Source organism: Varanus komodoensis, unplaced genomic scaffold, assembly GCF_004798865.1.
Source record: "Varanus komodoensis strain SLA01 unplaced genomic scaffold, ASM479886v1 scaffold20_1, whole genome shotgun sequence".
Taxonomy (NCBI): domain Eukaryota; kingdom Metazoa; phylum Chordata; class Lepidosauria; order Squamata; family Varanidae; genus Varanus; species Varanus komodoensis.
Genome location: NW_025335587.1, coordinates 19283012 through 19297334, shown reverse-complemented (window position 1 = coordinate 19297334; position 14323 = coordinate 19283012). Strand labels below are relative to the sequence as shown.

Here is a 14323-nt window from a genome sequence, read left to right as displayed (position 1 = left end):
GGTCCGCCTGGCGCCGTCGTTATTTGTTTTTCGGCGCCAGGCGAAGACCTTTTTATTCAAACGTTATTTTAATTGTTAATATTATTTATTTTATTCTTTGGCCAGGGCGACTTAATTTATATTGTTTTATAGGATTCTATTTATTTATGGTTGTGAGCCGCCCCGAGGCTTGGGAGAATGGGGCGGCATAGAAGATCCCTAAATGAATAAACAAATATTTCTCTTCGCAGATCTGGCCGAGATGGGAGAGGTCAAGCAGATGCCTCTCAGAGGGCTAATATTATGCATGGAGAGTAACTGAAAAAGGGAAGCAGAGAGATAATCCTAAGACCAGAAACAGCACCACGCTGAGGCAGACCAAGGGCCCCCAAGCCCAGCTGCCCACCCAGTCCCACAAATGGGACCTGCGTGCAACAGCACCCCGCCCCCAACACCAAGCGCTCTGGCAGCTGGCACACACAGGCAGAGCACCCCTGCTCTCGGGGGCAGCAAGCAGCCATCAGGACTAGCCGTCACCGGTTGCCTTCCCCTCCATGAATTCGGCCAACCCGCTTTTACAGCTGCCCAAACGGGTGGCTATCACAACATCTCGTGGATGGGAATTCAACAAGAGCTCGCTTATTTTCCTGAAGCAGGGACCTAGCCCTTGTTCCCTGTAAATTGACTTAATTACACACATCATCAGGGCCATCTAAGAGAGATGGTGAGCAGCAGGGCCTTCCACGTTGTCCTAACGGCAACCCTATGAGAGGGATTAGATGGGAAGGTAGTGGCTACATGGACCAGGGGCGACCAGGGTTGTGGTTGCAAGTGTGGAGCCGAGCAACACTGGGATGGAAGCTCCTGAGGTCCATTATAGAACCATGGCATACGAATAAGGAAAGATGCGTATGGGTGGTAGTGCAGAGATAAAAAGAAGCTATCGATAATATAACCTGGGAATATAGGCTCTAATATACAAATTTATGCTGCAATACAAATAGCAACAACTATTCTCCTTTGGAAGTCAGACATCATCTGGCTAAATGGTCTTCAGATATGGCTATGCTAAAAAAAAAAAAATAGTATTTTATTGTCTCCAGTTCATTAAGATTTTCAGCTAAGACGCTCTTTCTCTTCCTACACTTGCCCCATTTAATTCGCCTTACATGTTCAGGTACAAGAGTGTATGTTTTTCATTTCTCATTACACAACTACAATATTCTCATTTTCTGCATCTTCTCTTTCTTGATCTTTATACATTAAGGTTCTACTTTCACCATCCTCGCAGACCATGAAATTCATAACACCCTACAATAAATCCACATGTTGAATGCTTCACTTTTACACTGGCAATAAGACAAATAGTTTTTATTTATTTAAAAGATTTGTATGTTCCTGTTGATCAAGTTATCAAGGCAGATTACAACAGATTGTAAGGATGCAATTTCGTGTTTGTTTATTCTATCGCTACACCACCCAACAGCATCCTAGACAAAACTAAAAAATATTAGTAGCATTGGCATCCTAAATTCTATTTCTCCTCCCACACACAATGGACTCTGTCCATTCAAACCCATCCTTGTTTCACCACACTCTCAACACAATAAATAAATAAATAGGTGAGGGTGAGTCAAAAATTATCCGCACTCTAGCTGTAGAATTCATTTTAATTAATGTTTAGAGAAGACAAATACATCATTTTTTGACAGATTCGCCTTGCTTTTCAATACACTTTGTTCATCTGTCAATAAGCTTTCCTATTCCCTCATTAAAAAATGTTTTAGGCTGAGCTGCGAGCCACGAATGCACCACTGACTTCACTTCTTTATCAGAAGTGAATCTTCGTCCTCGTAGGGCTGCTTTCAGGGGACCAAACAGGTGAAAGACCGATGGGGCAAGATCAAGACTATAGGGAGGATGTTTTAACTCTTCAAAGCGAGGTCTTTGCCGAACGTTGTCAGTGTGGGCAGAAGTGTACAGATGTGCATTGTCACGCAAGATCACAACAGCCTTGGATAGCAGTCCCCTGTGCTTAATCCACAGTTTAGGCTTCAGCTCTTCAATAAGCATCTCACTGTAACAAGCACTGTTGCTCATTGAACCTTTTTCCTGATAATGTTCTGAAACTGGCCCTTGAGAATCCCAGAAAAATGTAGGCATCAATTCTCCAGCTGTTGGCTGGCTTTTGAACTTCGTCTTGGTTGGCAACTGAGGATGTTTCCATTCCATACTCTGCCATTTACTCTCGGGTTCATAAGGATGAATCCATGTCTCGTCAGCAGTAACGATTCTCTTTAAGAAACTTTCACCTTCCTTAGAGTATTGGTCCAAATTTTGTTTGCAGATATCCAAACGCTTCTGTTTATGCTCCGCTATGAGTTGTTTCGGTACCCATCTCACACAAACTTGTTGAAACCTAAGTCTGCCATGGATTATTTCATAGGCAGAGCCGTGGCTGATTTGCAAATGATCTGCCACACGATCCATTGTCACTTTCAACAGAATAATTTAACATGTACCCTCAACGTTGTCATCAGCTGTGGACGTGGACGGGTGCACAGCTCCTTCCTGATGGCTAACACTTGTACGACCTTCCTTGAACTCCTCTATCCATTCAGACACACTTTTTCACGACAAAACATTTTCTCCATACTGTGCACAAAGTCCTCAATAAATAACCGCACCAGGTACGCCCTCAGACCACAAAAAACGAATCCCTGCACGCTGCTCTTCTTTCCTGCCAATCACAGGTGGGGCGTCCATGTTTGCCAGCACCACAGTTACAAATGAACTGATGGAACACGTTCACACCTGCACAGCAGCGACTGGGGAGACAGTAGCCTTGAACGGAAAGCGCTGCTAAGACAGTGCGGAAGTTTTAATATAACCGGAGTGCGGATAATTTTTGACTCACCCTCCCTGTACATCAGACCTAAACTCCCATATAAATTGGAAGAAAAAAAAAATACAGGGGAGTTCAATGGATCCGTCCAACAGACCACGCCCCCTAGTAACACTGATCTTGCCCCTTAACAGCAGAGGTTTGCGAATAGACTCGCCCAGTAAACCACGCCCCGTGGAAAGAGCCACGCCCCCAACCGCGAGACGGGAAAAAGAAATGGAATAAACCAACGCACCCCTTTTATCCTCCCTGGAGCAAATAATGGACTTGCCCAACAGACTGTTCTCCCTTCTGTTTTACGAATGGTTGCGCCCAGTAGGGGGAGGGAAAATTTCCTCACGTTCTTTCCCTCCTCAGCGTGTTCTCCCCGTTCTTCCCCCCATCCACTTGGCCATTCAACGGGTGGCCCCCGCCTTCAAGGAAGCCGCTGCAGCAGCGGCCCATCAACGGTTCCGAGACTCACCATAGTCTCGAGCGTAGTAACCGCCGTCTCCATGTTGAATAGTTGACATTCCTCAGGCGGTGGCACACTCCCCTCCCCACAGAGCCCCACCCCCTTTTCTCCGAGAGGAAGAGGCGGAGGTTTCTATTGGGCAGCTGTCATTAGATCCTCGTTCTGATTAGTTCTCCGTAAGCGCTTCCTCACACCTATAGGACGACGACTGGTATAACACCAACGCATGAGACAGACGCTTCTATTGGATGAGAGCTGGGCTCTGTGTCCCCCTGACTGGTTAGTTAGGAGCGAACGAGAGGCGGTGACTATGAGGGAACGACACTAAAAAGCTGGGTTGGCCAGGAGACTAAACCTTCGGCTCTTCATTGGTCCGGTTTAGAAAGAAAGGCGGGCCGGCATTTTGGTGCTCATGGGCAAACCTCCCAGTGCTTCTCTCCTATTGGCCCCTTCCCTTCCAGCCGTTTAATCTGGTTGGCCATTGCCTCGAGCAGGAGTCCTGGAAAAGGATTGGTTGGAGGGCAGCCAATCGCGAGCCGCCTGTTTCAACGGGGCGGTGAAGGGTTAGTGCCCCGCCGCGCTGCACTGTGATTGGCTGCGGGGGATGAAGCTCTCGGTTTGAATTGCTGGGTGTGGCCCGGCGATGCTCCTCGCGGCGAGGGGCCCGGCGCGGCTGCGGAAGGCTTGGGAAAGAGGAGGAGGAGGGTCCCCAGGCATGGCTGGGTGGGGCAGATGGAGTTTGTAGTACAGCAGCTCTGGAGGGTGCCATAGTGTGGGGAGCCTGCTTCAGTTGCTGGAGGCCGATTTGGTAGGTGCTTGCTCAAAATCTAGTCGTCATTTCATATCTTTTCATCTTCATTCAGAATTCAGTCTCCTTAATTGGGTTTTCCTCCAAATATAAGAATTACATTGATTGTTATGTTTCGGTATTGATCGATGTTGCTTTGGGTTGTAGTCTTATTAAAGGTACTGTAGCATACGAAACCATCAGAGCCTTGCGATGACTTAAAAATAAACATTGGTGCTAGCATAAGTATTTCATTGACTGTATCTATTGCAGAGCCTTTCAGGGTATATTACAAAGTTTTAAAAAATATATAAAAACCATTTATATAAAAACAGAAAAACAGACAGCACATGCAAAGACACACGTGTAGCCCACTTAATTAAACCCATGGTGCATTATAGAGCTTTTAGGAATTATATCACAGTTAATTCACCTGTATCATGTGATTTTAAAAAAATGTCATTCTAATTAAAGCGTCTACTTGATCTGGAAGATGGAAGTTTAGACAGGGAGGGTTAATGGATCCAGAAGTGTTGCTAGAGAACACCTTCAGTTGCCAAAAACCAACCTCGATGGATTCACAGCAGTGCTGAAAGCAGCTTGGGTCGATCCTATCTCAGCAGTCCCAACAGTTCTGAGTAAACGCTCATAGGAAGTCCTGCTGAATCAATGAGTCGCACTTCAAACAAGAGTGCATCGAGCCGTAAATTGTGGTTTTATTCTTTTTAAAAGAAGTTTGATGGCATTTTAAAATTTCTAAATCCAGCACACTGGGCCAAAGTGCTGCTAATATGAAAATATTTGTGTTCTAGTGCGCCATTTCAGAAGAGCCAGACATGCTGACCACAACATTATACATGCCTTTGAAAGCTGGGGATTTATTTTTGTGGACACTTAATGTATTTATGGTTTAAAACAAGTTTGGTTGGTTGGTTTTTTTGCAGCAGTATTCCTGGTATGTATGGGCCTTCAAGCAATACTGTAGTTTACAGGGGTGTAATTAAACCTAATCCTGGAGAAAATGTCCAAAGGTAAACAAAGGCACTCCAAAGTGAGAACCAGAACAAAAAGTATGAGGAAGAGGAGAAGAATTATCCTTCAGCCTCGGCAGTCAAGCAAAGCCCTGCCAAAGTAAGCCAGCCAGATCTTATTTAATTTGTGCTCAGAGTTTTTGTTTTGCAACTTTGTCCAGCCTTTGCTAATGGCTGGATCAGTAGCTGGGGTGAAGTCTTTACAGATACAAGGGCTTGGAGGAAAAGACTGAATGGGAATGAGTCGTGAATCTTAACCACACTGGCCCTGTTTGGATCACAGCTCCTACTGTTCCTACATTGGCAGTTGTGGTCCAACATAGCAGGGGACAGCTGCTTCCCCTGATGAGAACCTTTTAAGATTTCCATCTGACATTGTCTCTGGCAGGCCTCCGGTTTTGCCCTGTGCTCCAAGTCAGCCAGTTTGCTCCCATCCCTTCGGTCTTCTGAGCCTCGTGCAAGCGGCCAAACCTTTGCTGACCACTGCATTGTATCTATATGGCTGGTGTCAGAAAAATGTTGCACGGGTAAGTTTACTTAAGCTACCTTTCAATCTCTTTTCAGTACAGACTAAATTTGCAGAGCAGCTGACTGTAGTCAAACAGCAATTACAACTTTATAAAAAATCTTGATAGTGAATTAAGAGGTAGAATTTTCTTTCAGTCTTTTAAACCTTTAAAAGGGCAGATAACTACGTCTTCCCCACCGGACCTGTGAAACCTGAGGAAAAAAAGTTTTTTTTTTCCTAATTTATCCAGTATCTTCTAAGGCCTTCATATCGTTAGCCGTGCCCGTTTAGAAAGTGCCTGAGAGACATTTAGTCCTCAGTGGAAAGTAAAAATAACATTTCTGGTCCTTGCTGCTTCCATGGACAAGTGCTACCTGCCGTGCAAGAACAGGAGGTCAAATCCTCACCTCGTGCATCAAAAGCCCTTGGTAGCCGGGCTGCAAAGGATCCCTGCAGTCAGAACAGGCCCCCCTAAGTTAGGCAGATGAATTGTTGTGAATTGCCCAGAAATAAAATAAATACATAAAAATTGTGTGTTAAAATATCTGGAAGGGACCAGCAACGTGCAGAATGGCTCTGACCATTCCAGCAACAAGCAAAGAGTGTTCTTGGTGCTGGGGCCCTGATGGTGGAACACTGTTCCCTGTGGTGCTAACATCACAAGATACAATAATGAAAGCCAGTGTGGGACTCCAGTCCCTGACCAAACACCTCTCCCAGCCTGAATCTACCCGGGCACTTCCATCTATATCTGCAGCCTTATAAAGCACCCAGAGAGCTTTGCCTATTGGAGGGTATAGAAATGTGAGACATGAAAGCGAAGTATGCAATGTCGTCTTCATCACACGTTTTAAAGTGCATCCTTAAGAGCTTGCTTGCCTAGGTACGAGAGATGCTCAGAGCCCCTTTACTGCCTTGGGAGGGATTCTGGAGTTCTGTTGACAAGCTAGGTAATAAGACATCTATTCTTACCAGGTGCGGCATGTGGTGTTGGGCTTACGTTCAGTTCTTGAGGAATCCAGGTCTATGGTTTCTTCCTGTCCTCCCCAGTTTTTTCAAATCGTCAAGAATGCAGCTTTTCCATCGTCTGTATATCTGCGAGAACTGCATGCACTCAGGGAGCGGCTGGAAAAGCTGGAAATAGAATTCGCCAGGTTACAATCCGCGGTGCAGGTTGGTCATGCCTTGCAGACTGTGTAGCAATAGGGCTTCTCTGCAACTTTTATATTGAGGATGAGAGGCATGTAGCCCATGAGAAAGCAGAGTCCTGTTCTCTGCCTGGTGTCCACAGCATCCCCCATTTCAGCCTGGGGCTGTATTCCATCTTGGGGAAGCTCTCAGGGCCATATTCCAGTTTTGGCAGAGCCAAAAGATTGGACCAGAAATACTACCCTATTAAAGCTCATTGTCTGTAACAAAGCTTATTTAGAATTGGGATGGAAACACTGCATGGAAGGCAGGAAACCCCCAATAGTCAGTGGTCAGAGGAAAAGGCGGTCAAGCCAGGACAAGGATTTGTCAGCATTGAGGGACCCCCAGAGAGTCTGAGCTGCTGCTGCTGAGGTTTCTCTTTCATGCTGTGAACTAACGCTCCTCTCCTTACGGACAGAAGGGTACTGTCGCTCCTTCCGTGGAAAAGCCAGCTTTTCAAAGTTCAGAGAATCCGGTGCCGGCAATCCCTGCGCACACACAGTGTCCCTGCATGGTGCAAGGAGCGTTGCCTTCACAGCAGCCGGGGGCTCCTGCTGCACCGCCACCGCCACCACCCCCTCCACCACTCCCACCGCCACCCCCTCTGCCAGCACCTCTCTGCCTCAAAAGGACTGGTGGCATTCAGAAGCAGGTAACCTGTTTTGAACTAGTTTGTGCTGGGAGTTCCCTTTCATTCTTCAAATGAAGATATGCTGCTCTTGTCCCCACACGCCCTGGTATCTCCCTTGTTGCCTGTTCAAGTTTCTAGCTCCTATTGTTTGGTGAGGTGTACTGGATCCAGGGCTTGCAGGGTCAAAGCCCTGGGGACTTTCTGTTCTCAAAGATAGGGAACAAAAGCCAGGGTGGCGTAGTGGTTAAGAGCATGGGACTGGGACTCAGGCGATCCGGGTTCGAGTCCCCGCTCGGCCATGGAGCCCACTGGGTGACTCTGGGACAGTCACAGACTCTCAGCCCAACCTACCTCACAGGGTGGTTGTTGTGGGGATAAGATGGAGGAGGAGAATGATGTCAGCTGCCTTGAGCCCTTTGTAGGAAAAAGGCGCAGGATATAAATCGGAAAAAAAAAATATGGAGGCTTATACCTATGTGCATATGCATATTTTTCAAGCCAGCCTTTTTGAATCTGCTGATTGCGTTCAGACAACATGAGAAACCACAGTCAAGGCTTGACTGTCGGTGGTTGTTACTGAAACACGGGCTATCATGTCTGTTTGAACCCAGCTGCACTAATAAGCCACAAACAACCCAAGAAAATGGATTCTGAACAAAGCTTTTTTTCTGCCCTTCCATGCTCCTCCTTGAATTTAGGCTTCTTCGTTAATAAGGGATGTACCCATGCAAATAACACTCCGGGATCTCCAGAATGTAAAACTGAGAAAGGCACAAGGTGGCGTGAGAACAGACAAGGTAATGCTGAAGAGGCGCCTTCGGGGCCTTTTGAGCTGACTGTGGGTTGGGGCCCCTTTGTCCTCCTTCCTGCTGGTATTTCTGATTTCAGACCAGAGGATACCAGGAAGGATTTCCAAGAGTCAAGGGGAAATTTCGGCCCCAACATTCTTGCTGCAGCCATGTCCTTTTCGCTTTTATACTCTTTCAGCTTCAGACAGGATCGCCAAGCGAGAGGCACAAAGTATTCGTTACTCCTGCAGATTTGCAAAGCGTCAGCCTGAAATGCAAAACTCCACGACCTCCTGCTTCTGTGAAGCATCATTTAATGTGAGGCACTTTCTCTGATCGTTGCACAAGTTGCTGCTCAGAGCAGCCTGTGGGCCACGATCCTAGGCCTATTTAGGCAGTAGAACATCCGATAGCCGAGCTGGTTGGGCGATGCAGGGAGGTATGGCGGTACTTCTGTCAAAGAATGTATAGGATTGCACTCTTTAATTTTAGGATTTGCACTCTTTTTACACTTTCCCCCCTTCCTTTAGCTCTCCCAGCAGGAATGGCATAGATTTCCGAAAACACCTGAAAAAGGTTGCAATTGAGAGGTAATGTTTTATCTGCTTTGCCTTGTGGGTGTTTTTCGGCTGGCATGGGAAGGTTCCATTTCCCCCCCCTCATTTTAGTCAGAAAACAATCCCTGACCCAGACACAGAGTGGCAAGAAGAAATAGGGCCTTTCCCAGTGGCGTCACCCAGTTGCGGAATGATCTTCCCTCTGAGCCCTGCTTAACGAAGCACTAGCACCCTTTTGGCACCAGGTTAGCTTAAATCTGCACTCTTTTCCCAGGCATTTAATGGTGTGTGATGAGGCTGCCAGCTGTTCTAACAGGCCTTGGCCTTTAATTGAATTGTTTTAGTTGTTAAAACATAAATGTTTGTATGTTGGAATTTTAGGCTGCATCTTATTCTGTTTGCCTTTCCGTATCATTTATTTATATTTATTTATAGCATTTTTATGCTGCCCCATCGCAGAAAGCCTCGGGGCGGCTTACAGAAAAGATAAACAACATAAGATAGAATAACATTAAAAATTCGGAGCATCTTGGCAATAGTTTAAAACCAATAAATAAAAACAACGATTAATAATTAAAATATTGTTTAAATAAAAAGGTCTTGGCCTGGCGCCAAAAAACAAATAACGATGGCACCAGGCGGACCTCTCTGGGGAGCGCATTCCATAGATGGGGCACCACCACAGAGAAGGCCCTCCTCCAGGTACTCACCCTCCTAATATCCTTCACTGAGGGCTCTCGGGGAAGGGCCTCCTCTGCCGATCTCAGGGGGTGGGAGGGCATATATGGACGCAAGCACTCCTTTAGATGACCAGGTCCCAAGCCATTGAGGGCTTTATAGGTGATAACCAACACCTTGAATTAGGCCCGGACTTCAATGGGGATCCAGTGAAGCTGACGGAGGACTGGGGTTATATGAGAACAATGCTCAGTCCCCATCAGCAACCTGGCAGCTCTGTTTTGCACCAACTGAAGTATCCGGACCGTCTTCAAGGGCAGCCCCACGTAGAGCGCATTGCAGAAGTCTAATCGGGAAGTTACCAATGCGTGTGTCGCAGTCGTTCTCCAGGTAGGGATGCAGCTGATGGATCAGCCGAAGCTGAAGGAAGGCGCTCCTCGCCACCGCTGTTACTTGAGCTTCTAATGACAGCTCTGGGTCGAGGAGCACTCCCAAGCTGCGAACCCTGTCCCTAAGAGGGAGTGCAACCCCATTCAGGACAAGGTCCAGGTCCCCCATCCCGAAGCCCGACCCACCTACCAACAGGACCTCCGTCTTGTCTGGATTGAGCCTCAGTTTATTGGCCCTCATCCAGCCCATTACCTCGGCCAGGCACCGGTTCAGCACAGCCACTGCCTCACCTGGATTGGTGGAGAACGAGAGGTAGAGCTGGGTATCATCAGCGTACTGATGATTCTGCAGCCCACACCTCCTGATGATCTCTCCCAGCTGTTTCATGTAGATGTTGAATAGCAAGAGGGACAAAATGGACCCCTGTGGAACTCCATGGCATGGCAGCCATGGCGCAGAGCCATAGTCCCCAGCACCACCTTCTGGAATTGGCCATTGAGATAGGAGTGGAACCACTGCAAAGCAGTGCCTCCAACTCCCAATCCCGCAAGCCTATCCAGGATACCATGGTCGATGGTATCGAAAGCCACTGAGAGGTCCAGGAGAACCAACAGGGACGCACTCCCCCCGTCTCTCTCCCTGCACAGGTCATCATACAGGGCGACCAAGGCAGATTCAGTACCGTACCCAGGTCTGAAGCCGGACTGAAATGGGTCCAGATAATCGGTTTCATCCAAGAGTGCTTGGAGCTGTCCCACCACCACCCGCTCTAACACCTTGCCCAAGAACAGGATGTTGGCCACCGGTCTATAATTGGCAGCCATTTCTGGATCCAGGGATGCCTTCTTTAGGACTGGCCGGACTACCGCCTCCTTTAAAAGGGCAGGTACCCGGCCGTCCCTTAGAGAGGCGTTGACAGCCTCCAGGATCCAGGTCTCAATCCCGTCCTTGGCTTTCTTGAGTAGCCAAGATGGGCAAGGCTCCAGTAAGCAGGTGGTAGGACGTACTTGTCCAAGCACCTTGTCCACATCATCAGGCCGCAGCAACTGAAACTCATCCATAAATTGTGGACCAGACGGCAACATTGGCACCTCCCCAGTAGAATCTGATTCACTAGTGGAGTCCAGCTCGTGACGAATCTGAGCGATTTCCTCCCTGAAATGCTTGGTGAAGTTGTCACAGCGGGCCATTGAGGGTGGCACGAGATCTTTCTTTGGGCCTGGGTGTACCAGCCCCTGTACCACCCGAAAGAGCTCCGCTGGACGGCATTGTGAGGATGCAATGGAAGCAGAGAAGAATGTCTTCTTCGCCACCCTCACCGCCACAGCATAGGCCCGATAATGGGCTCTTAAGTGTGTTCAGTCAGATTCATCCCGTGATCCCCTCCACCTACGCTCTAGACGTCTCCCAACCTGCTTCATTGCCCGTAGTTCAGGTGTATACCAGGGGGATGAACAGGCTCTGCCAGGTGGGAGAGGACGCTTAGGAGTGATCGTGTCAATAGCCCTGGTCATTTCCCCATTCCAAAGTTCAACCAAGGCATCGACAGGAGCACCAGCCTTACCAACTGGGAAATCCCCCAGGGCCTTCAGGAATCCATCGGGTCACATGAGACGAGCCTGAAGGCTGTAAGAGCCTTTTCTGCCATGCAAGTGCAGCCTAAGAAACCTTCCTATGTTTAGTGCTTGGAGTATTTTATTTTGTGTCTGGTTTTAATTTTGCTTTAGGTGCTAGATATATTTATTATTCACTGCATGTTTTAACATGGTTCAATTCTGTTCTTACTTTTTGGTTTAATGTTTATATTTCATGCTTTTTTAACAGACACAGCCCAGGGAACTTCAGAAACTGGTTGGCTTAAAAAGACAGGAAGGACAGAGTCCTATGTATATTTGGACAGAACATGTCATGTGTGCATAAGATTGCACACGTAGGCACATGAAGCAAATGTCTTGCTGCCTCAGTGAGAAATGTGTGTCTTTCCCACCCCTGCAGGAGCCCAGGTGGAACCCCGTTAACCAACAAAGAGAACACGGAGACTGGTACGGGGCTGACCCCAATTATGACACAGGCTTTGCGACGCAAGTTCCAGGTAAGGCCAGCTACCGCCATACATAAGCACGCTATGCCCCACTCCGCAGTACAGGAAGCTGATTTTTCCATCTCTTGCATTCTTTCCCTTTGGAACAGCTCGCTCATCCAAAGAGCCCCTCGCCAGCACATGTACCAGCAGGGGGCAGCTTTTGAGGAGGAAAGGTAGCACCAACGTCTCCTGGCAAGGCAAAGTTCCCCAAGTTGCTTGGCTGGATGCAACTCGGAAAGAAGCTGTTCGAGGTGAGAGAGACCATGGCGGGATCTGGAGAGAAATCGGTTTGGCAATTCTTTAGAGCAGCCTTCGTCTGTTTGGCACCTTCCAGATGGGTTGGACTACTACTCCCAGCATCCCCTGCCTAAGGCACCAACTAGACAGAGTCTGTTTTGCAGCGAAGCTCTCCTTAAAGGAAAGCAGCCAAGAAGAGAATGGTGCCCATCTTTCTTCCCCTTACCTTGCCCTTTAATTTCTATACTTTGTTACTGGCAGCATGAAAACACAGCATTCCTTTCTGCTCCTTCCTAATGAGAAGGGCACTGAACCCCACCTATAGTGGGAACTGGGTGTCCTGAACCTTTCTTAGTGGCATTTGTCTGAGTGTTGCATTTTTACTGAATTTGAATGTCTCTTTAAAAAAGGAAGTTCGCTGGTTTAAAAAAAGACTTTTTTGAAGGCACTGTTCATACAATGGCCAAAGGGCGCGTGTGTTTGGGGGGAGGGGGTTGTTAAGGATCTGGAAGAGGTAGTGATCACTCTTCACATTTTACATGGCACAAGAATGTCCGTACTGATTTGTGTGAGATCTCCCAAGGGAGAAATCTTTTTGCAGTCTCCTGGAGGGCAAGGATGAGGGACAGTGTACTTGGAAGAAGGGCTGCTGTGCTTGGGTATCACCGGATCCTGGTGTTCGGCTATTGTCTGAAAATTCAGGCTTTCAGCTTCTGGTTCTGAGACCTTGACACAGAATGACCCCTTCCTATGCCCTTGTTCCCAACTGTGCTTCCTCTAGCTTTCCCTAAACTAGTGCCATCTGAATCCTTTGGATTGCAATGTCCATCATCCTTCCACAAGGAAGGTGCCAGCTTGAGGAAAGCAGGATTAGTATGAAATAAGTTGTCTTATTTCCTAGCATAGCTTTGAAATGTGTGAACTTGCATATTAAGTATACTGTTTACAACATGTGCTGTTCAAGAAAGCAGGCTCTCTGTGTAAGCCTGTGGCTTGAACAGTATGTCTGCTGTGCTGAGAGCACGGTGATGAGAGCTGTTGTAGGCTCTGTTGAGGGTGGCAAAAAGCAGGTCTCCAGGCATTTTGGATTTCAGTGTCCAGAGGGCCCTGCCAGCGCGGCTGGTGGTCAAGGCTGCCACAAGCAGACGTCCACTTGGAGATCAGCTTTCTGCTCATCTCTGGCCTCTGGCATTCAGACGTGTGTCCAGTCAGGCTGGGTTTTGAAGCATTTACCAATGAATTGATGGTAGAACTGGGGAGCGGGGCTATTTAGTGAAGACTCGGGTGGCAACAGCGGCTGACTGTGGCCCACGGAGTTCTGTCAGGAAGGCGCTGCCTCTTGAGTCTGGAGGTTCAAATGTACTAAATTACAGAGTACATTTTACCAGACACAGGAAGGGGGCTTGGGCACTTTAGTCTTCTCCTGTCGTTAACGGTTTTTCCTACCCCATATCGAGCTGTGAGCTGCTCAAAGAGCGCTCAAATTCAGATACTCAAGCGTTGCAGGGGAAGCATTCTGTACCTGATACTTTCTTTCCCCACCAAGCACTGGCCTACCCAGTTTTGGGAAAACAGCAGCTCAAACACCCGTCCTCTCCCTAGTGGTGCTGAACTGCACAAACTTTGTTTCCCTTTTTGGGTGGGTGCACGGACTTACGTGTTCTGCTCTGTGTGTGTACTCACTCCATGCAGCCCGCATCCGCTGTCACACACAATTGGTCCCAACCCCGGCCTGGTTTTGTCTAGACCGTTTTGGGCTACACCTTGCAGGATTCTTGACCAATGTGAGATCAAGAGGCCTCCATCTTCTCACAGAGGGATGCTTCCTGTGAATCATGTGGCCACAGGCCTGCCAGATTAAGGAAGTGCTGCTTTAAACTGCTGTCTCTGCAACGGGTCCCACCACAGAAAAGATGAACTTGCATCCTGTTTAGGATGTGTCACAGTGTGATGTTACCAATTCACTGCTTTAAAAAGGTTGTGTGTGCATACACTGTAATACTCATTATATTTCTTATCCATAACTAATTATTATTGCTGTTCGTATCCATGTCAGTTTAGTGACCCCTAAAAATGTTTATATCAGAAACAATTGCTTCTGTAT

General features: G+C 47.6%; 2 protein-coding genes across 2 annotated transcripts in view; one reads left to right on the top strand and one right to left on the bottom strand.

Moving 5' to 3' along the window:
• Window positions 1-3396, bottom strand: part of SKA2 (spindle and kinetochore associated complex subunit 2) — an 8950-nt gene extending 5554 nt beyond the window's left edge. Inside the window, exon 1 of the mRNA XM_044430128.1 lies at window positions 3348-3396. Coding sequence (XP_044286063.1) covers window positions 3348-3380 — 33 coding nt within the window. The 5' untranslated portion in view covers window positions 3381-3396. The remainder of the gene's footprint in view (window positions 1-3347) is intronic.
• A 1801-nt stretch (window positions 3397-5197) lies between these two features.
• Window positions 5198-12273, top strand: PRR11 (proline rich 11). The gene is made up of 9 exons (XM_044430396.1): window positions 5198-5256; window positions 5545-5683; window positions 6715-6837; window positions 7274-7507; window positions 8185-8283; window positions 8480-8592; window positions 8805-8864; window positions 11895-11991; window positions 12090-12273. The coding sequence occupies exons 1-9, from the start codon at window positions 5198-5200 to the stop codon at window positions 12144-12146; spliced, it is 981 nt and encodes a 326-aa protein (XP_044286331.1). The 3' UTR covers window positions 12147-12273.
• The last annotated feature ends 2050 nt before the right edge of the window (window positions 12274-14323 follow it).